This window comes from Myotis brandtii, unplaced genomic scaffold (genome assembly GCF_000412655.1).
Source record: "Myotis brandtii unplaced genomic scaffold, ASM41265v1 scaffold382, whole genome shotgun sequence".
Taxonomy (NCBI): Eukaryota; Metazoa; Chordata; class Mammalia; order Chiroptera; family Vespertilionidae; genus Myotis; species Myotis brandtii.
The window spans coordinates 1603353-1626028 of NW_005364671.1; the positions used below are offsets into that span (position 1 = coordinate 1603353).

At 38.3% G+C, this 22676-nt stretch overlaps 1 protein-coding gene across 6 annotated transcripts in view; it reads left to right on the forward strand.

The window, feature by feature from the left end:
- Positions 1-22676, forward strand: part of FAF1 (Fas (TNFRSF6) associated factor 1) — a 356513-nt gene that overhangs the window by 298955 nt on the left and 34882 nt on the right. For all 6 annotated transcript variants that reach the window (XM_014544808.1, XM_005872500.2, XM_014544812.1 and 3 more), the window contains 2 exons: positions 20976-21056; positions 22098-22175. In XM_014544808.1, coding sequence (XP_014400294.1) covers positions 20976-21056; positions 22098-22175 — 159 coding nt within the window. The remainder of the gene's footprint in view (positions 1-20975; positions 21057-22097; positions 22176-22676) is intronic.

Here is a 22676-nt window from a genome sequence, read left to right on the forward strand (position 1 = left end):
AGGCAACCAACAAAATGTTCTCTGTATCTGAGTCTGTTTCTGTTCTGCTTCTTCATTTATTTTGTTTAGATTCGTTTGTTGATAGATATGTATTTATTGCCATTTTATTGTTCATATTTTTTATCTTTATCTTCTTCTTAAAGACGACTCTTCAACATTACATGCATTCCTTTACTTTTTTCTTGTCTGGGAAGCTCTTTTCTCTGTCCTTTGATTTGAAATGATAGCTATGCTGAGTAATCTTGGTTGCAGGTCCTTGCTTTTCATCACCTTGAATATTTCTTGCCAATCCTTTCTGGCCTGCAAAGTTTCTGTTGAGAAATAAGCTAACAGTATTATGAGAGCTCCCTTGTAGCTAACTAACTACTTTTCTCTTGCTGCTTTTAATATTCTGTTTGTGGTTAACCTTTTTCATTTTAATTATGATGTGTCTTGGTATAGACCCCTTAGGGTTCATCTTGTTTGGGACTCTGCACTTCCTGGACTTGTATGTCTGTTTCCTTCACCAGGTTAGGGAGGTTTTCTGTCATTTTTTCAAATAGGTTTTCAACTTCTTGCTCTTTCTCTTCTCCTAGCACCCCCATGATGAGTGTTGGTATGACTGAAGTTATCCCAGAGGCTCCTTACACTATTTTCATTCTTTTTGATTCTTTTTTTTTTTTTTGCTTTTCTGGTTAGGTGTTTTTTGCTTCATCGTATTTCAAATCTTTGACTTGCTTCTTGGGATCCTCTGGATTGCTGTTGGATCACTGTATATTATTCTTTATTTCAGTCAGTGTATGCTTAATTTCTAATTGGTCCTTTTTCATATCCTTGAGGGTCTCACTAAATTTCTCGGAGGTTTCTAGAAGATTCTTGAGTAACGTTATAACTGTGGTTTTGAACTCTAGATCCAGTAGTTTGCTTTCCTCCATTTCTTTCATTTGTGACCTGTTTCTTTGTCTCCGCATTTTGGCTGCTTTCCTGTGTTGATAGAGTGGCTTTGTGTGTTAGGTGTCCTATAGGGCCCAGTGGCTCAGCCTCCCTAATTACCTGAGGTGGACACTCTTGGTGCACCCCTTTGTGGACTGTGTGCACAGTCTTGTAGTTAAGCCTTGATTGCTGTTGGTATCACTGGGAGGAATTGACCACCAGGCCAATTGGCTGTGAGGACCAGCTATGTCTGCAATGGGAGAACTACTGTGCTGGATACACCCTTATGGGGCAGGACTTGCTTCAGTGAGGCTTTGGTGTTCACTGAGTCTGCCCCTTGAGTGTGTCGCTTATGGATGTGAAGAATTGTACTCTGTTATGGTCTCACACTGACCACTGGGTGCACTGGTTCTTGGATCTCCAAGGAGGTGCAAAGTCAGCCACTGCCTGAGGCCACCCAGCAGGTGCTACAGAGAGATCTGTAGGTTCCTCCTCTTTGTTTAGGATTTAGAAGTGCCCAGATGAGCCAAGCTGTGTAGCAACACAGGCTGCTGTCAAGCCTTAGGCCTTCTTTTGGAAGCTTTGGCGCTCTCTGACCCAACTGCAGTTTGTTAGGTTTTAGGTTGCAAGAGGGACAGGCCATTCATATGCAAAAGCTGCTGCACACAGTTTGGGTGGGGTTGTAAGTTGGGTGGGGCAGGGTCTCAGGGAATCACCAGGATGGAGCAACCAGGGATGGCTACCAGTCAGCCCCACCTCAGAGAGGTTCCGGTCTGTGTCCCGCGGCCCCGTGCAGGAATAATGAACGCTGCAAGCACCTCTGCCAGAAAGCTGCCCTCGCGTTCCAGCCCGATGCCAGACAGTGCAGTTTCTCCCCGCATGAGTCTGGGTCCCCAGAGTCTCGCCCAGAACTGACTTCAGAGCAATCGGGAGCTTCTATCTCCCTCCCGATTGAAAAAGAACACAGCGTACCCAGAATACGGGCTCAACCAATGTTTCTCTCTCATCATTGGTGTTTCTATCTCTCTCCCTCTTGCTTCCTCTCTGAAATCAATCAAAAAATATTTTTTAAGAAAAAGTGATGATGGTTTGCATTACATTATAAATGTGCTTAATATCACTAAATGGTATATTATGTATATGTTACCATAATTTAACAAAAGAAAGCACAATACACATAGATGTTCAATACTTTTGAATACAAAGAAGTGAGAGATTGCTATGGGCTGGCAATATCAGTAGTTGATTCTTGGGCTCAGTACTTGCTTAGACACTACTGGGTACTGACATAGAGTGGAAAAGATTCACGCTCTGCTCTCAGGAGCTTTAAATCCGAGCATTTTATTACTCTGTGTTTAAAAGTATTTCAAACTTTTACTTCTGGAATTAAGGATGTTAGTTCAAATACATTAAAGAAGGGAACAAGCATAGCTAAATATCTGCTAGTGCCAAGCACTATGTTAAATGCTTTCTGTAACTAATCTCTTTTAGTTTTCATGATAAACTTAGGGGATAGTTGTTGTCCCATTTTATTGAGGAGGAAACCAAGGCTTTTAAGAAGTTAAATAAATTGCCCCAAGTCATACAATTGTGTCAAAGCCAGAATACACACTTATGTGCTTTGCATACATCATAATCCCTTATAAAGCTGTAATGTTACATTTACATTAAAAATTTATGGGATAAACTGAAGCAGTGCTCTTACCAAGATTAGGTAGAATCAGAGTGGGATGACCTAAAGAGTAGGCCAGACATTCCAGATTCCCAAATATCATATTCACTTGAGTAGAATAAGAAAGTTTGTCATAACTGTCTACTCTTGTGCATGGAATAAATACTCACTGTTGAAAAGATATATCCACGCCCTGTTTTTTTACATTTGTTGCTCTTAAAGTGCCTGCTGATGGATCTGTTCATCCATGCTTGACACTTCAGAGTAGAAGTTAATAACTTATCATGTATGAAACTAATGTAAAGAGATTTATAACTCAACTTTGTCATTACAATTTGACATACCTGTTCAGGGCCAGCCCTTCACATTTTTTCTTCCTTTACCTGAGGTGGGAATTTCTTCATGGATTATAGTAACACTTTTTGACAAGTTTAGGCTGGGTGCAGCTGCCTTGTAATGACAGAACACAATTGATAATATCTCAATAATGCATTATTTTTTTACTTGTACTGTCATTGTTTATGACTGTACTAGTAAAGACACTCATTGTTAAATAGCTGGTCCAGTCTGTCCACTTTTTGCTTTTAGTAACAGTAGAGTATAACAAAGTAAGTTTACTTTCTAGTTATGCAATATTTGCTAGCTTTGGGGAATATATACCTAGTTATTGTATTTTCTTTTATGTACCATTGTTTTAAAAGTAGCTATCTTAGTGTTCTCTGAATAAAAATTAAAACCTCTGCCCTAGTTGGTTTGGCTCAGTGAATAGAGCGTCAGCACTTGGACTGAAGGGTCCCAGGTTTGATTCCCGTCAAGGGCACATACCTCGGTTGCAGGCTCAATCCCCAGCCTTGGGGGCCCATGCAGCAGGCAACCAATCAATGTGTCTCTCTCACATCCATGTTTCTCTTTCTGTGTCTCTTCTCCTCCCTTCCACTCTCTAAAATTCAATGGGAAAAATATCCTTAGGTGAGGATTGACAAAAAAACAAAACCTTCTACTTCTTCTAAAGTCTTCTCAAGTGGCAGTTGAGACCTTCCCAATGTCATAAACCTCACAGGCACCTAAGGAAAATGTTAACTGAAACTTTCTTAAGGCAAATTCTTTAAAAAGAATCTGAAGACACTGTTCATGTCTAAATATTACACTACAGAAATCTGTATCTTTGGAGACAGTCATACCCTACATGAAAATTTTTTCCCCTGACTGTTTGTAAGAAGGAATTTGGTTGTTGAAATTACATGTGCATTCCACCTTTACCTTGAATTTGTTTGCTACTAGATTGAGAGCCTTCCATTGGTTGTTTATGGAGAGGTTTAAAAAAAAGTCTGGAGGACAGTACTTTTCTATAAGGAACTTACTTTCTACAGTGGAAAAGCTAAAATATATTCTTACAACAATAGTTTGTTATGCCCTAGCCAGTTTGGCTCAGTGGAAAGAGCGTCGGCCTGTGAACTGAAAAGTCCCAGGTTCGATTCCTGTCAAGGGCACATGCCCAAGTGTGGGCTCGATCCCCAGTGGGGGACTTGCAGGAGGCAGCCAATCCATGATTCTTTCTCATCATGGATGTTTCTATCTCTCTCTCTCCCTCTTCCTTCCTCTCTGAAATCAATAAAAATATATTTTTTAAAAATAGTTTGTTATATGACCTAGAAGACTTCAGAAAGAGTAATCCTTATAATTGGGAGACATTTCTCTGAAGAGATAAGATCTGACCTAGTACTGGAAAGGACAGAACAATCAGACATGCAGAGATAAGAGGAAAGAGCACTCACATGTGCAGAAAGTATGAGCAAAAGAATGAAGAAGTTGAAGTTATGTTGGTCCAGTGTATAGAAAGCAGAGGATTTATATAGAAAAAATAGCAGGAGAAGAAATTCAATTGCCTACCATTAGTATTTCTAACAAGTTTCCTTTGCCTTTCCAAATTACTTTTCTCTGATTTTTTATGCTTCTCCTGAGGGGATCCTGAGAAATTTTGGGCACTTTTCTTCCAGTTACAAATTTGCCTTAACTCCAGTTACCCTATCCAATTACCTATCATGCCATCAGACAGGTAATTACAATATAATATGAGAATACAGCAATGGCAACAAGTACAAAGTACAGAGATGGCACAAAGAAGACATCTTAGAGGAGGAAACATTGAGTCTTGAAGGATGATATGTAGCTGTGCCACACCATCATGGCCAAGGGTGAACCTGAGGAGGGGCGGTGAAGGATTGAAGAAAAGACACAAGAGAATACAGCTGGGGCTCGGTGGATCTCCCCTGCCTGGATGAGGACACAAATGACCCAGCCTGCAAGCTGATGCTTTATTTTATAGTCTGATTAAAACAAGGGTAGATTAACATGTATACAAATGTTCTTGTTTTGGCAACACTTGCTGCATCTCCCACAGCCCATTAGCTACTTAGGAAAGAATTAGGGAGGGCTACAAGGTCAGGCTTAATTATGTTAGGAGAACTCTGCCCTCCAGGCTAGGACTTGTTTGTGGCCTTGCCACAGGTCAGCCAGAGGCTTGACCCTAGAGCCGCTCCATACATATAGCCATTCACCAGGTAAACCACCATTGATTCATTTCTTTGCCCCTAAAACCAACACATTTGTAGTGTTTTCATTATCTTCAGATAAATACCCAGAAATGGATTTGCTGGATGATATGTTCTGGTTTTTAAATTTTTTTAGTATCCTCCATACTGCACCAATTTACACATTTTCCTTTAAAAAAGTTATCCTATGAATTATTGCTAGAAAAAAATGCTTCCTTAAATTCTGTTTTTCATAATACTCTTATATGCATGTGTCTATAATTGATTTATTACTTAGCAGTTTTAAGAGTTTACCCTGAGGAAAAGATGGATTAGAATAACTACGTAAAATCCAAACAATATAGCCTGTGAAATCTATTCACTGGGAATATTCCATGGGTAACTGTGACAAAGAACATATACTTTGCAGTCCTGAACTAGTTTATTAATGCAAACAATTGAACTACTCAGCGTTGCAACCAACCCAAAGTGTTTGTAAACATCTCTTACCTGGGAAGGGTGTTAAACCTATGCAGCTTTTTAATCCAAATAATAATTTAATGGAAAGCTATAGCTATCTATTTATTAGGAGACTGAACTACAAAATTTCACTTTGACAGGACCAGCCAGCCCTGGAGAACAATCCTCCATATACTTAACAGCCCTTTCATATTTGCTTCTCAGAATGACAGCCTTCTACCAAAGAAGGAACTGTCTAATCTAACAAATACCTGTCCACTCACTCCTTCATTCCACGTTGGAAGAACTACCCATTCCCCATCTATAACCACTGAACACAGTTTAGCTGGTAAAATGCTTGCTCTGAATTTCAGTCCAACAAAAATTCTTTCAGTGCCTTCCATGTGCCATGCTACACTGGGTGACACAGTTTCTACCATCAGAGAGCTTGCCACTTATTTCTATATATATAAAAGGCTAATATGCTAAGTGTCTGACCATCCAACCGGTTGCTATGATGCACACTGACCACCAGGGGGCAGATGCTCAATGCAGGAGCTGCCATGATGTGCACTGGCCACTTACAGAGAAACGGCACCACAGACCTGGCACCCACAAAGCAATACTTGGCTTCCCCCCAGTGGGACACAGGCCCCGCCACCTCCTCAGAGTGACAGCCCACCAAATCACAACCTAAACCCCATGCGCAAAATACAGCTCACAGCCCAGCTCAGCCTGGAAACGGTGGCTGTGGGCACTGGGTGATGATGTCATGTAGCAAGGCCCAGCTTCCTCTCCCTAGAGACAACTAGCCTCCTTGGAGTTTCTTCAGCCCAGGAACATGACTTGCTTTATAGCCAGGTGCAAACATTTTATATTTTAACCAAATGTTTGTGAAGCGTTTTCCTGTGCCTCATCTCATTTGATCCTTACAGAAGTGAGGTAGGTAGATAGGAGTAGGGAGATAGGAGACTCGGTGGAATCCTATTTTCTTTTTATTAGCCGGAAAATGGAGATTTAGAAAGCTTAGAAACTTGACCCAACTGAAAAAAAGTAATAAATGGTGTACCTTGAAAATGACTTCAGGTTTCTCACTGAGAATATAGTCAAACACAGCTGCAGTTAAATATTTTACCCTTTGTTTTCCCTGCGTGATCCACAATAATAATCTGCTTCGTGTTGATATTTACTAGTACTTCTATGTTGCTGACAGTTACTTTAAAGAGAAGTTGGGGTGCTTCACTGGGCTGGAAAAAGTTTAGCTAAATCAGAAAGCAGGTCTAATTAAGCAAGTTTATCTATATCTATAAAGCTCTCACTGGTGCCAATTGCACGTGTATGTTTTGATCTGTCATTGTGGATCATGAATTTGGTTGAGAACCTATTATAGAGAAAGGGCAAATAGCGATATTAAAATATTTCTTCTAATTAATTTCCTTTCAATGTGCACAAATTCGTGCACCAGGCTACTAGTTATTGAATAATTAGGTTCAAAGCAGGGAGATGTAGTCCATGTACAAATGGAATAGAAGGAAATTCATTCAGAAGACTAAGAGATGAGAGTAGGCTGGAGCAATCTGAAGGGAGCTATGGTTTGGAGTAGGCCCTCATCACTGGAAGAGTCCTTGCTTAAGAGTATTTCATTGTCTCATAAGAGCCAACTAAAAGTTAATGGTTAAGAGCTTATGATGTCATATTGCCTGAATTCAAATTCTAGCTCTTTTACTTAGCAGCTGTATAACCTTAATCTCTTTGTGCCTCACTTTCTTCAATTAGTAGTTATTCAATAGGATTCAATTACAGTTGATAAATGTAAGTGCTTACATTGGTGTCTAGAATCTAGTACGTACTTACAAAGTATTTTCAATAATAATAATAATATAAACTGAGTTTGGGAGAATGAGTAGGAAGTAATCATTTGGATTAAAGAGGAAGTGCATTGAAAAAGTGTGGAAATGTGATAGGTGTATAGATGTAAAAGACTTGGGACATGTGGGCAATGAGAAGTAATTCAGTAAGGCAAGAAGGAGGTGTTGGTAGAGGGATGGGAGGAGAGAAGAGGTTGAAAATATGCATAGAGCCACATCTTGAAGGTACTTCTATGCTCTGATACAGAGTTTAAACCTTAACCTACCTGAGTACCCATCACTTCTTTTAAGCAGAAAATGACATGATTAGATTTGTAATTTAGGAATTAATTCTGTTGACTATACTACTTGCCAATCACTTTGTTCTTATCTTTATGATAGTTGCTGTAATTTATTTCTTATTTTGTTTTCTGTTTGAGTGCTTTTCGAAGTGTGGTCCATTTACCACACATTTACAAAATACAGATTTTTGAGCTTCCATGCTAGAATTACTGAATTAGAACCTGCAGATGGCCTAGATAATCTGTTTTCACAAATTTCCTATATAACGAGTGTTTCCTATGTATCTTAAAATGTGAGAACCATTGGTTTAGTGAAAAAGACATAGGAAATATAAAACCTGATCCAGTTCCTGACAAGCTATACACCACAGGCAAATTATGTAGCCTCAAGTTCAAGTCTCAGTTTCCCCTTGTGTCAAATGGAAATAATAATATCCTATTGCAGTATTGTGGGAATGAAAAGAAACAGCATATGTAAAATGACTAATCCATAACAGAGCCTCATACATATTGCCTTCCTTTCCAAGCTTATACATTTATCGCCTACATCTAGTGAGAAAAGGAAACTATGTCATACTTATCTTATTGTTTCCAGTTCTAACACAAAACCTAACATAGAGTAGGTATGCATAAATGTTTTGTAAATGTGTAAATGAATGAATTTATGGGAGGGACCAGAATTTGTGAGACCTATTATGAGACTAATGCTATATAGTCTTAAGCAGGAGTTGGCAAGGGTCTGAACCAGAGGCATCATGCTTGGGGGAAAAAAAAAATGTGGAGGTTTTATCCTAGGTTACCAGGCAATAAGATTTTCTCTGGACTGGTATAGCCATAATATAAACTCTCACAAGCTAGCTTACTTCCTCTAAAGCAGACACTGAGACAGTAGTCCATCGTGTGAAATTGCCACTAAAGACGTTAGCAAACCAGTCTTAAATCCAGCTTTTCAACTCACTCCACATACCATTTCTATCCAGATGAAAAAGAATCTTTTCTAAACATCTCCACCGGAAATTCCAGAGACTTACATTCTAGCAAAGCAAGACAGTCTCAGGACTTGGAAATTACTTGCTACTTGTGAATTCATCTGTCTGTTTTTATAGTCCTACAGTGGACCAACTTGAAATTTATCTGTTTAAAACCTTTGATAGACTTTAAAATATAACCAGTTAGTCTAACACTTAGGCTCAATCTTTAATATAGCAGGTGTCAAATCTGTTTTTTCAGGTATGTAACCTGAAAGAATGTTCAGTGTTAGATTTGCCATAATCCTTATTTCACTGTTTTTGAATAGGTCGTTAATGATTTCACAGGCAAATCAGTTAATAGATAAAAACTTATCATGCAAATATCTGGAGCCAAATATTCACCCACTGTTCAATTCGTAAGGATCTACAACGTATCAAGCACTGCTTGGGACTCAGGATACAGAGTTAACAAGGAAAAGTTTCTTCATTTTTGCTTAAGATCTAAAAAAAGAAGTAACCATGTGAATAGATACTAGTAATGACAACTCTACAGGATAATACAAGGCTAGAGGTACAGATTCATTCCTTACCATCTTGCCCTTCTCTTTGGAGAGTCCATTGGTAATGAAATAACCTAAACCTATATTTGTTTTTCCTATTCAGTTCTTGCAACAAGTGAAAATAGTATGTTCCTTGCAGCAAACGGAAACAGTTTATTGAGTAAAATCATTCCATGACTATCTCCTACACTGATTCAAGGACTATATAGTGTTTGGAAGGAAGAAAATTTAGAAGGGGAAAAACACAATGAGCATGCTTGTTGACGAGAAGTGAAATGGTAGAAAGCTCTAGATGAGGCACCAGGTGGCCTGCCTTCTCACAAGCTGTGTGACCATGGGAAAATCATTTTAACTTTCTGAGTCTCAGTTTCCTCATCTCTAAGTGGGGATAAAAGGCCTTTTCTGCCCAACTTAATTATTGTATCACATGTGAAAGTGCTTTGTAAACTTTGAAATGTAATACCTTAAAGGATTAAAAGTCTTTTTTTTTCGGATTTTTTTTTTTAATTAAATCTTTATTGTTCAGGTTACATTTGTTCCTCTTTTTTTCCCCCCCATAACTCCCCTCCTCCCAGTTCCCGCCCCACCCTCCGCCCTCACTCCCCACCCACTGTCCTCATCCATAGGTGCACGATTTTTGTCCAGTTTCTTCCCGCATCTCCCATTCCCCTTTCCCCCCCAAGAATAGTCAGTCCATTCCCTTTCTATGTCCCTGATTCATTATAATCACCAGTTCATTCTGTAAATCAGATTATTTATTCACTTGATTCTTAGATTCACTCGTTGATAGATGCATGTTTGTTGTTCACAATTTGTATCTTTACCTTTTTCTTCTTCCTCCTCTTAAAGGATACCTTTCAGCATTTCGTATAATACTGGTTTAGTGGTGATGAACTCCTTTAGCTTTTCCTTATCTGTGAAGCTCTTTATCTGACCTTCAATTCTGAATGATAGCTTTGCTGGATAAAGTAATCTTGGTTGTAGGTTCTTGGTATTCAGCACTTTGAATATTTCTTGCCATTCCCTTCTGGCCTGCAAAGTTTCTGTTGAGAAATCAGCTGACAGTCGTATGGGTATTCCCTTGTAGGTAATTGAGACTCTTTCTCTTGCTGCTTTTAAGATTCTCTCTTTGTCTTTTGCTCTTGGCATTTTAATTATGATGTGTCTTGGTGTGGTCCTCTTTGGATTCCTTTTGTTTGGGGTTCTCTGCGCTTCTTGGACCTGTAAGTCCATTTCTTTCACCAGGTGGGGGAAGTTTTCTGCCATTATTTCTTCAAATAGGTTTTCAATATCTTGCTGTCTCTCATCTTCTGGCACCCCAATGATTCTGATGTTGGTACGCTTGAAGCTGTCCCAGAGGCTCCTTACACTATCTTCGTATTTTCGGATTCTTTTTTCATTTTGCTTTTCCGGTTGGGTGTTTTTTGCTTCTTCGCATTTCAAATCTTTGGCTTGATTCTTGCGCTCCTCTGGTCTGCTATTGGGTGTCTGTATAATATTCTTTATTTCAGTCCGTGTATGCTTAATTTCTAGTTGGTTCTTTATCATAGCATCGAGGGTCTCATTAGTTTTCGTGACTCTCTCCTCAAGTTTATTGACAGCTTCTAGCACATTTTTGCAAGCCCTCAAAATTGCGATTTTTAGCTCTATATCCTCCATTTCTGTCATGTTTTTTTGTCTCCGCATTTTTTATGCTTTCTTGGTGCACCCCCTAGTGGTCTTTGTGCGCAGTCTTGTTCTAGTTGAGCCTTGATTGTTGTAGTTAATACTAGAGGGATTTGACCACCAGGCCGACTGGCTGTGTGAATCAGCTGTGTCTGCCGCGGAAAACTTCTGTCCTCTGGGGAGGTGCTAATCTAGCCTTTGCCTGAGGCGATCCGGCAAATGGCTCTGCGCAGGGCTTGGGCGGGGCGGGCTCAACAGGGCGGGCGGAGGGAGCCGTTATGGTGCCCTCAGTCCTGTTCCCAGAGGCTCTGCTTCTCAGAACCCCAGGAACCGCTGCAAACCTCGGAGAGAAAGCTGCCTTCCAACTGATGCCAGACACTCCCGCTTCTCCCGTTTGGGTCCGAGTCCCCAGCGATTCGCCCGTATCTGGAGCTCAGAGTCTGAGACTCCCCCCTGACCGAAAACGACAACCGCGCTCTCAGCCACCAGCCCGCTTTGCGCGCGCACCTCCGCACCTGAGTATTTTCCACACTGCGCCTCCTCTGAGCCTCGGTGTGCTGTTATTTTTCCTTCTAGTTGAAGAGTCTCTCCTCAGCCAGCCTTCCTGTGGTTCTGGGTGATGTCCGTTCCGTCTTTTAGTTGTATTTTTGAAGTGGTTGTTTGCGGCAGCAGTCTTCGGTGTTTACCTATGCCGCCATCTTGGTCTCTCCAGGATTAAAAGTCTTACATAAAAATATAGGTAGGGGGCTATTCATTAATATTACATTTTCCTTTGCAAATACTTAGTTAATGGTAGCTTTGAGTAACAAGAAAACAAGCTTTTTACAGAATGCCATAGTTATAAATTAGGCCTAGGACCAAGGAATTCATTGTTACCATAGAGTAGATGAGCCTTCTAAGTCATTCCTGATTTCATTAACAAAGTAATTATTTCAGTCTGGAACCTTGGTACATTTTAAAGCACAGTTCCACCATGTGTTCCTCTATTTAATTCTCACAGCCTGGGTCCCCCAAAAGTATAGCAAACGTAGGGGCTTGCCCTGGACTCTCATACTAAAGAGCCTTCCTCCAATTAGCCCCCACAACCTGCAACTTGGAATTTGATTATCTAAAGGCAGATGAATTACTTTGGAATAAGCAGAGTAGGTTCACCAAATAAACAGAAAGAGAGAGAGAAAAAGAGATACCTTTTTGAAATTGGATACTTCAGAAAAATTGAAGTAGTCATGAGAAAAATCAGAATTTTGCCAGACTTCTGAGACTTATTTTACAGTGCAGCATTACTTTTCTTCTAAGTTAAATATGGTGCATAGTATGTGCTTAGGACCTCTAATGTTCTTACCTTTGGCCCTGGGACACCTCTCAGAGCTCTGGTACATAAACAGTGATTTGGGTGGAGTGCAGCAGTCAATCAGGGAACAATGGGAAGATGTTTCCTATAATTGTTCATACCTTCCTCTGCTTTCCCTCCTCTACCAATTCCAGTTTACCTCCAGAAAAGTTCTGCTATTGAGTGGTGATTTTCCCCAGACCCTCCCAGGCAGATTTTAGAAGAAATCCAGAGAAATTCAACTCTTTGGCCTGAGGTTATACATCTAGTTATTAGAAGGAAGAGGATTAATATTATTAGGATGATGATGGTGGTGATGATTAGGATAAAATTTATCAAATACCTACTGCAGCCCCATATGCTATGCTAAGTGATATGCATTCATCATTTCATTTCATCCTTCCAATAATCCAGCAAGAAAGCATTTTTCCTATTTTAGAGATAAAATTGATCAGTGATGAAAGAGGTGAAGAAACTTCAAGGACACAAAAACTAACTGGCAGACCTAGAATTCAAACCAGGTCTGTCTGTGTTTGAAGTTCATGCATGACCTTTCCCTGTAGAGTTCTGCTATCAGGTTGGAATGAAGACTAGAATCCAAGTTGTTTGGCTAGAACATGAATGTCCTGGCTGCAGTACACCACGGAGCTAATGCTATCAGGCAACACTTCTTTTGAATGCCAATTTTAACGCATCTTTTCAAGCTTTTCATTTATACTTCAAGTACAGAAAAATACAAATATTCATCTTCTTTCCTTCTAAAGAGAGCTTTGTTGTTACTTAGTTTTTGCTCTGTAGTTGTCAAGATAGTGACTCACGTGACTTCCTTCTGTAATTTGATACTTGGGGGGGTTTTTTAGGAGAAATTTACATAACCTAAAATTAATCTTTTTTAAGTGTCCAATTCAATGGCATTTTATACATTCCTAATGTTGTGCAACTGTTACCTCTGTCTAGGTCAGTGGTTCTCAACCTTCTGGCCCTTTAAATACAGTTCCTCATGTTGTGACCCAACCATAAAATTATTTTTGTTGCTACTTCATAACTGTAATGTTGCTACTGTTATGAATCGTAATGTAAATATCTGATATGCAGGATGGTCTTAGGCGACCCCTGTGAAAGGGTCGTGCGAGTCGCGACCCACAGGTTCATATCGCTGGTCTAGGTGATATGTATTCATCACCTGCATACCCATTAAGCAGTCAACCCACTGCCCCCTGCCAGACCCTGGCAACCACTATTCTACTTTCTGTCTCTATGGATTTGCCTATTCTACATTTCATACAATATGTGATTTGTGCCTTACCTCTTTCGCTTAGATTCCTCCCCATTGTAGCATATATCAATACTTCCTTATTTTTTATGGTGGAAAAAATTCCATTGTATGGTTATACCACATGTTGTTTATCCATTCATCTGTTGATGGACGTTTGGATTGTTTTCGCCTTTCAGATCACTTACATTCTATATTATTTACATTTCAACCAGCAATGTACAAGGTTTCTAATTTCTCTACATCCTCACCAGCACTAATTCTCTCTCTCTCTCTCTCTCTCTCTCTCTCTCTCTCTCTCTCACTTTCTCAGTAATAATAGCTATCCTAATGGATATGAGATGGCATCTCATTGTGGTTTTGAATTGCATTTCACTAATGATTTCCTTAATGATTGCTGAGCATCTGTTGATGTGTTTGTTGGCCATTGGTGTATCTTTTTTGGAGAAATGTCTTCTTCTGATACTTCAAAAAAATTAAAGTAGCAAGGTTATCAGAATATCCTATAGCCTGAGAAATTTTTAGAAATAAAATCTTAAATATCTGAACTCCAATTCTATTCCAGTTAGATCATAGGGTGGAGATTTTCCTCCAAGAATTTTGTAGTTTTAATTCTTAATTTTTAGGTCTTTGATCCATTTTGAGTTGATTTATTAAATATGGTATAAAGTGAATATAAAAGAACTTCATTCTTTTGCCTCTGGATACCCAGCTTTCCCAACACCATTTGTTGAAAACACTATCCTTTCTTCATCCTTGTTAAAAATCAATTTACCATATATGTGAGAGTTTATTTATGGGCTCTCTGTTTTATTGCATTGGTCTAGATATCTGTCCTTGTGTTAGTACCTTAATGTTTTGATTACCATAGCTTCATAGTACATTTGGGAATCAGGATATGTGAATCCTCCAACTTTGTTCTTCTTTTTCAAGATTTTTTTTTTGGCTATTTGGGGTCCCTTGAGTTTTCATAAGAATTTTAGAGTGGGTTTTTCTGTTTCTTAAATGTCAGTGGGGTAGACTCAGTTGTTTCTTAGAGAGATTTAAATAGTAACAAAATAAATGTCTATTAATTTACCTAAACTCTCATTTACAGTTCTCTTTATTCCTTTGTGTAGATCCAGATTTCCATCTGATATTATTTTCTTTATATATCAGAAGGACTTCCTTTAATTCTTTTATTGTTTTATTTAATACATATTTTTCTTGATTTCAGAGAGAAAGAGAGAGGAAGAGAGAGATTGAAACATCAATGATGAGAGAGAATCATTGATTGACTGACTCCTTCATGCCCCCCACTGGGGACCCAGTCCCCAACCCAGGCATGTGCTCTGACTGAGAATCAAACTGTGACCTCCTGGTTCATAGGTTGACAATCAGCCACTGAGCCACGTCATTTGAGCCCTTTAACTTTTACTATAGTACACATGCTTGCAATTAATTCTTTTCACTTTTGTATATCTGAGAAAGTCTTGATTTCACCTTCAATTTTCAAAGATATTGTACTGCCCTGACCGGTTTGGCTCAGTGGATAGAGCAGTGATGGCGAACCTTTTGAGCTCGGCGTGTCAGCATTTTGAAAAACCCTAACTTAACTCTGGTGCCATGTCACATATAGAAATTTTTTGATATTTGCAACCATAGTAAAACAAAGACTTATATTTTTGATATTTATTTTATATATTTAAATGCCATTTAACAAAGAAAAATCAACCAAAAAAATGAGTTCGCATGTCACCTCTGACACGCGTCATAGGTTCGCCATCACTGGGATAGAGCGTCAGCCTAGGGACTGAAGGGTCCCGGGTTCAATTCCAGTCAAGGGCATGTACCTTGGTTGCAGGCACATCCCCAGTAGGGGGGGTGCAGGAGGCAGCTGATCAATGTTTCTCTCTCATTGATGTTTCTAACTCTCTATCCCTCTCCCTTCCTCTCTGTAAAAAATCAATAAAATATATTTTTAAAAAGATGTTTTACTAAGTATAGAATTCTAAGTTGACAGGTTTTTTCTTCCAGTGCTTTAAAGATGTTGCTCCACTGTCTTTTGATATTTCAATTTTATATCCTGCAACCTTTATATGCTGCAACAGTTTCTGATGAGAAATCTGCACTCATTCTTATTTTATTCTCCTATACATATTGTGTCTTGTCTTTTCTCTGATGGCTTTTAAGATTTTTCTTTTTGTTATTAATTTTATGTAATTTTGTTATGATGTGCCTTAGGTGTAGCTTTATATGTTTCTTTTGCCTGTTATTCATTTAGATTCTTGGAACTGTGGCTTTATAGTTTTAATCAAATTTGAAAAACTTTGGCCATTATTTTTAAAAATAAGCTTTCTCCCTTACACCCTATTTCCAGATTCCAATTACACTTATATTAGATTGCTGAAAGTTATCTCACAGATAACATTTCCACCTCCCTACCTTGCTTGGGACCAAAATAAAATTTTCTGGTTCTAATTGGGCCTCTAGGTTACCAAGATGTATAATCTACCTTAACAGGTTCCATATTACCTCATCATTTACAGCTCAAATTTTCAGTTTCCTCCTTATTTCTAGTACCTAGAAGTTTCTCTTTGTTTCTTTCTTTCTCACATACTGAGTAATACTTTTTAAGTATTTTTGCTGTGTTTTATCTACTCTTTCTATTTCTGTTGAAAGAATTTCAGGTTATCTTAATCCATATCTCTTTAGGGATATATACCAGGGCCATTTTCCTATTTACAAGGGCAAAGAGCCCTTAATAAATAATGTATATTCTAACCTGGGTATTCAGAAGAACATATAAATGCCATATGTATATATGTATGTGTATATTTGTGTATGCATTTGGTAAGAATTTGAAACAAGCCTAACCACCATAGCCTACTTCAATTTGATAATTCAGAACCTTCGCATTAATCTTTTGGGAATTAACTGATGATTACTAATTTTAAACACTACTGAGGAGTAACAAGTTACACCTAAATTTCATTTCTGGTTAAGTTCCTCATTTAGGAATCATTTGAAAACTTACAAAATGTCACTTTTTTTAATGAGTTGTAGTAAAATCTGATTCAGTGGCTACTTTTTCAGAGATACAGAACTATACTGAACCACGTAGTGTGGCACCATGAGGAGAGAGAGAAAACGTAGGCTTTTAGGGAAAGAAAGACTAGGTTTGAGTTCTAATTCCAGCACTCTTAACAAGTCATATAATACTCAGAATAAGAAATATACTCACATAGACTGGCCGGTGTGGCTCAGTGGTTGAGCATCAACCTATGAACCAGGAGGTCACAGTTTGATTCCCGGTTAGGGAACATCCTCAGGTTTTGGGCTTGATCTCCATTAAGGGGGCATGCAGGAGGCAGCCCTTCAATGATTCTTGTCATTGATGTTTCTCTCTCTCCCTCTCCCTACCTCTCTGAAATAAATAAAAATATGTTTTTTTAAAAAAAGAAATATACTCACATAAAAATTGCTAGTCTGCAGAATACTCGGAACTTCAGATGTGTAACTGTTGAACACTGATAATTCCACTATTTCATCTATCAAATATGTAATGAATGCCTGTCATATGTAAAATAGTATCCTAGATGTTATAGGAGTATACAGAGTTCTTCCCTATGAGATCTTACAGGTCAGGCAGGGCGCAGTAAGTTAAATATACAAAGTAGTGAGTACAAAGCTGTGTAAGAGCAGTGACAGTTATGCTACAGATGAAAGGCTCCAGTGGAGGCTATTAGTTCCAAGCAGTCCAGCTTCTCACTTTAGTGTGACAAAGGGTGTTTTCATATCAGGCAGCCAAGCCAGAGCCCAGGCAGCACCCGAGGGAGACCCATTCCTGAATCTGATTATCCAGCTGTTCTACCTCTACATAATCAACATGTGTTTCTAGTCACTTTGTCTGATGTGTCCTCTCAGATTTAGCAAGGGGATCCTTCATAAGGACATTCTTTGTAGGACACAGGAGAAGTTCCAGGAGGCACATTTACAAGTTATAGGAACACAGTTAGACATGAAATGTTAATCACAATACCTGGGGTTTTCTTAAAAATCTAATCATATAGGATAATGCAGGGAAAGCATTCAAGCAGTGTTCTCTAAATCCAGAAATTAGAGATGACTGTGAACAGGACAGTTGGAGAGACAAGCCAGAAAAGAAGAGCCCCGGCTGGTTGGCTCAGTGGATAGAATGTCAGCCCAAGGACTGAAGGGTCCTGGGTTCAATTCTGGTTAAGGGTATGTACCTCCATTGCAGGCTGGATCCCAGCCCTGGTCGGGGAGCATGCAAGAGGCAACCAATCGATGTGTCTCTCTCACATCGATGTTTCTCTCTCACATCAATGTTTCTCTCTCAAAACAAAAGACGGAAAAGAAAAAATAATAGCCATTCACAAGCAACATCCAACACATAAAAAACTATAAATATGATAAGTTGAGGAAAATTCATCCTGAGCCAGCCCTTCTGTCTGGGATGATCAGAGGCAAGGGTAAAAGCATTGGATTGTAGGGAAGGAGGAAGGGGGAGGGGTAGGAAACTGTCAGAAGACTTGGATTCAAGTATAAACCCTGCCACTGACTAACAAGTAGTCTTGTGTAAATCACTTACCCTCATATGGTTTCATTTTCTTCATCTATACAGTGGCTCTTTGGATATGTTGGTCTCTTATATTTCTAAAGGTAAATGAAAAAGTTGGTAGGATTTTGAGTGTAAAGCTGATGGAGCAGGAAGTCTTTCAGGTGGAGAAAGCCACATTATTTAAGGAACAAAAGGAAAATAATGTAAAACTTGAACACTGGGCTCTTCACAATAAATCATTTGATTCCATAAAATAATGATGAAGGTGGTCCAAGCATTAGTAACCATGTCTTCTCCTATTAAACTATGGCCTGCTTATATAGCCCCAGTGCTAGTGTGATGCCTAGTATAAAATTGGTGCTTAATGGATATTTGTCAGAGGGAAGGGAGGGAAGATAAATGGACGGGAATTAGGGGAGAAGGGAAGGAAGCATGTTAGCCAGTTCAGGAAGTCCTCTCACAGTAGGTGCCACATTTTGTGGCAGGGATCCCTGTATTTAATGTTCTTTCATATCTGCAGGTCTGTTTTAAAACAGAGCTGTTTACTTAGAATGCTTTTATTATAAACTGTATTTGTGCTCACAGGGCTCCAACTATGGTGACTTTTGGAAGGTTCCTTTGTTGTGTACATAGTGTCATAACAGGTCATCTCTGCCCGGCCAGTCAATGTCATGGACTCAGATGGGGCTGCTTTATGGATGAGCTATATCTTTTTCCTCCTTAATTTTTACTGCAGACAATAAATATTTTATGCCTGGAAAGACAACTCATTTATTCAACAGGTGCTTATTAAACACCTCCAAAAATCTAGGCACTGTGTGAAATACTTGGAATGCAGAGGTGTAAAATATAGACAAGGTCCCTGCCTTTATGATGCTTTCAGTGTCATCGGAGAATCTCACATTAAATAAAAAATTATATTATAATGAATGCAATTGTAACAAATGTTTTAAAGGGAATGTACAGAATGAGAAAAACCTGCATTAATTTGGAGGAGTAGGATCAGGAAAGGAAAGTAAAATTAAAATTTTTAAAGACTGTAAATATTTTATCATCTGAAATATAAAAGGATAAGATTACCCCATAAGTTGTTGATTATATTAGGTATATCTAAATTTGGAGAAATAGACTTGTCCACAGAAGTATAGAATCATTAGAAATTCAATCCTTTAATAAATGACTGAAAAGGGAGACATTATTTACCCAAGAACACACAGCTTGCTTCTGGCAGGACTAGAACTTGAACATGGGTCTGCTACTCCTCCCATTACCTCTCCTCAGTGACTTAAAAAAAGAAGACATTATATATCAAATATAGATCAGCCATAGCCATTCTGTACAAACTTGTATATTGAGTGGGGGACGGAGTTTAGAGAGTAATAAGTTAGGCAAATGCAAATATAAAAATATATATAAAATATGTCCTATCAGGCTTATTGTACCTGGTCATAGTAAAGCTGTAGCGTATAAACCAAAGTGGGAACTACCCAGTTGAATTAGTGAAGATACATTTAAAGGAATATGTTTCTATTTCTTTAAAATATAAATACTGATGAATAAGTACAAGTTGCCAAGTAGAAGTTTTTAAAACCCATTTTATTCATGTGTAATATTATATGACATGTAAATTATTTTGACTGCTTTGCAGCCTGTGTGGTCTCAGTTAGGTTAATCATTGTTCCTTATATTTTGTTCCAACATATATTTTCCCTAGGATACTTTTTCATTTTAGATAGTATAGCAATTAGCTTCAACATCTAAATCTTCCTATTTTTTTACTTGAAAGATTTGGAATTAATGAAATATTACTGTTCATACAAGTGATTGTGAAATTAATTGAATCATTGAAGCTATAAGGTGTATGAGACTTCAGGGAGAAGTTCAGGCTTGAATTAGAAAGAGCACCTAAGACAGTGCTGAGCATATACTCAACCTTGAGTGAGCATATAATGAATAGGGGAGACAAAAAGTTACAAAGTATTAAGTTAAACCATATGAAATTCCATTTTTAACATCAAAATAGCTAAACATTTGTGACTTTGTGATTCAGCCTATTAAACAAAATGACCAAAAAGGGCATCTATAGTCTAATGCCAACAGATGTGAGTATTTATTAAATTTTAAGTACATGTATATTGACTATACTCTAGAATTTAATAAATGAGAAGTTCTGACAGTTGAATTAACTTTTAATTTTGTATGAAATTACAATTTAAATGTAGGCAGGTGGCATAATTATTTCAGAAGCTAAAAATATTCTAAAAGATCTAGAGAACTTCTGAGTTATTCACACTTCATGAGTGTGAAGGTATTGAGGAAATACTTATTTGATAACCAAGCTTTAGTGGTGTGGTATGGACTGAAGTTAACTAGGGTATTTTGCTTTTCAGACTCTCCTTATGCTGACCAGGATATTACTCCCAAGTCCTTTATTCTCTCCCAGTTCTTAGTCCCAATGCTGACATTCTCCAAGTTTATCTTAGAAAAATCAGGTGGAAAACAGGGAACTAATCATTATAAAAATGAACTGGTCAGGTGCTTTGCTTGACAGTTTATATATTATTGCATTTAATTTTCACAACAACCCTATGGGACAAATATTATTTTTATTTTATAGGTGAAGAACTGAGACCTAGAAAGGTTAAATGACTTGTCCAAGGTCACACAGTTTGTTAGTGGTAAAGAGCTAGTCTTCAAACATTCTTATTTTCACTATATACCATGCAACTCATCTTATTGTTTGTTTGCTTATTTATATTTTATGCATCTTAAAAGTATCTTGTTTACTTATAATAAATTCACACATGAGTAAAACAAGGAGATTGCCACTTTTTCCTTTTAAAAATGTAATATGGTAAAACACATTTGAATCTTTTCCTTTCTTTTAAGGATGAACGTGAAGCGAGAGAAAATGTGAAGAGAGAACAAGATGAGGCCTATCGCCTTTCACTTGAGGCTGACAGAGCAAAAGTAGGTTTGGTCAAGGGACTTCTGGGATAAAGAACTCAAACCAGAATGTTTTTTCATTACTTAAGTGCCAGCCCTTTTATCACTTTGATCCCCAAAAATGTTGGGTTTGCAGTAGAGAAAGCTAGATTCAATTAACAGAAAAACATAATTTGACCCCTGGGTCCTTAAAGTATGGTATGGTTCATTTTGACAAGATGAAGTTTGTTGAGAATCATAAAAATGAAAACAAAATGGGCATATTATCTGTTTTATTTAATTTTAGTGAGTCTAGGGTACAACCTAACAATTTTTAAAACACTTTTAGGTGATTCTAATGTGCAGTCAGGGTCGAGAACCACTGATTTATTTAATGCTTTTTGAGCACCTGCTTCTGTACTGGGCATCGAAAGAGTGTAAAATGAATGAGCCACAGTTTCTGCCCTCAAAAATGTGGTAAAGAGTAGATTAAGTCAAGAGCACAGATAGCTGTAACACTTAGGCAAGGATTCTAAATGTCATAAGTGAAGCACTAAGTTCTGTGAGAATTCAGTGAACAGGAGTTCAGTAGAAAGTTTTTGGTGTTTGTTTGTTTAGCTTTTCTGAAAAGCCAAGAAGTGAGAATGGACTGGGGAGGGATCCATAGAAGAGACTGTATATGTGAACTGGATGAAGAGGGGTGGAAGAGAAAAAGTAATATTTGCTAACAGCAAGGGTGCATGGTAGAGGCTGACATGAATAAAGCTTGATATTTGGGTAAAGGAAACATAGCCAAAAATACTAGAAAGGAAGATGAGACAACGGTTCTAATGAATGCAACACTACTCAGAGCTACCTAGGTATTTGAATAGGAACCCAACATGAACAGAGAGCTATGCTTTGTTGTTGCTTTCATTTTTATTCTTATTCCAGAGAAAATACTATATTACCACAGTGCACCTCTGGGTCATGCTGGGACTTAGCTCTCTCTTTTTTCTTTTTTTTTCTTCCTCCTCCCCCCCCCTCCTCCTCCTCTTTTTTTTAAGTGTTTATTGAATGCTGGCTCCCTTTCTCTTTTATCAACAGAGGGAAGCTCATGAGAGAGAGATGGCAGAACAGTCTCGTTTGGAGCAGATTCGAAAAGAACAAGAAGAGGAACGTGAGGTATGGCACAACTTAAAAATGTAATTCAAAGGCTAGGTTTGTGTCCTCTGCATTTGATACTGAGGCTGTTAATAGTTCTTAGAACTTCTTTCCACATTTCCCAGACTCATTTTAATATGGAAGATCTTATCCTTTCCTAATCTGTTGTATAGAACTCTTAGAAAACTTGATCTTAGACTAGATTCATAGGTTTCTATTCCTTTCCCTTCTTCTTGCCTGACAAATACTCCCATTCTTCCTGGATATTGTCTCACCCCAAAAATACAAAGATTCTATTGTCAACCTTTTTTTAGCTTTTTTTTTAAAATCTTTATTGTTGAGAGTATTACAGATGTTCCCTTGTTATTCCCCCTTTGCTCCCCTCCACCCTGTTCCCACCCTGCCCCAGACCTTCATCGCTCTATTGTTGTCTGTGTCCATAGATAATGCATATATGCATGTAAGATCTTTTGGTTAATCCCTTCCGCCCCACCCCCACCCCCACCCTTTCCCTCTGAGATA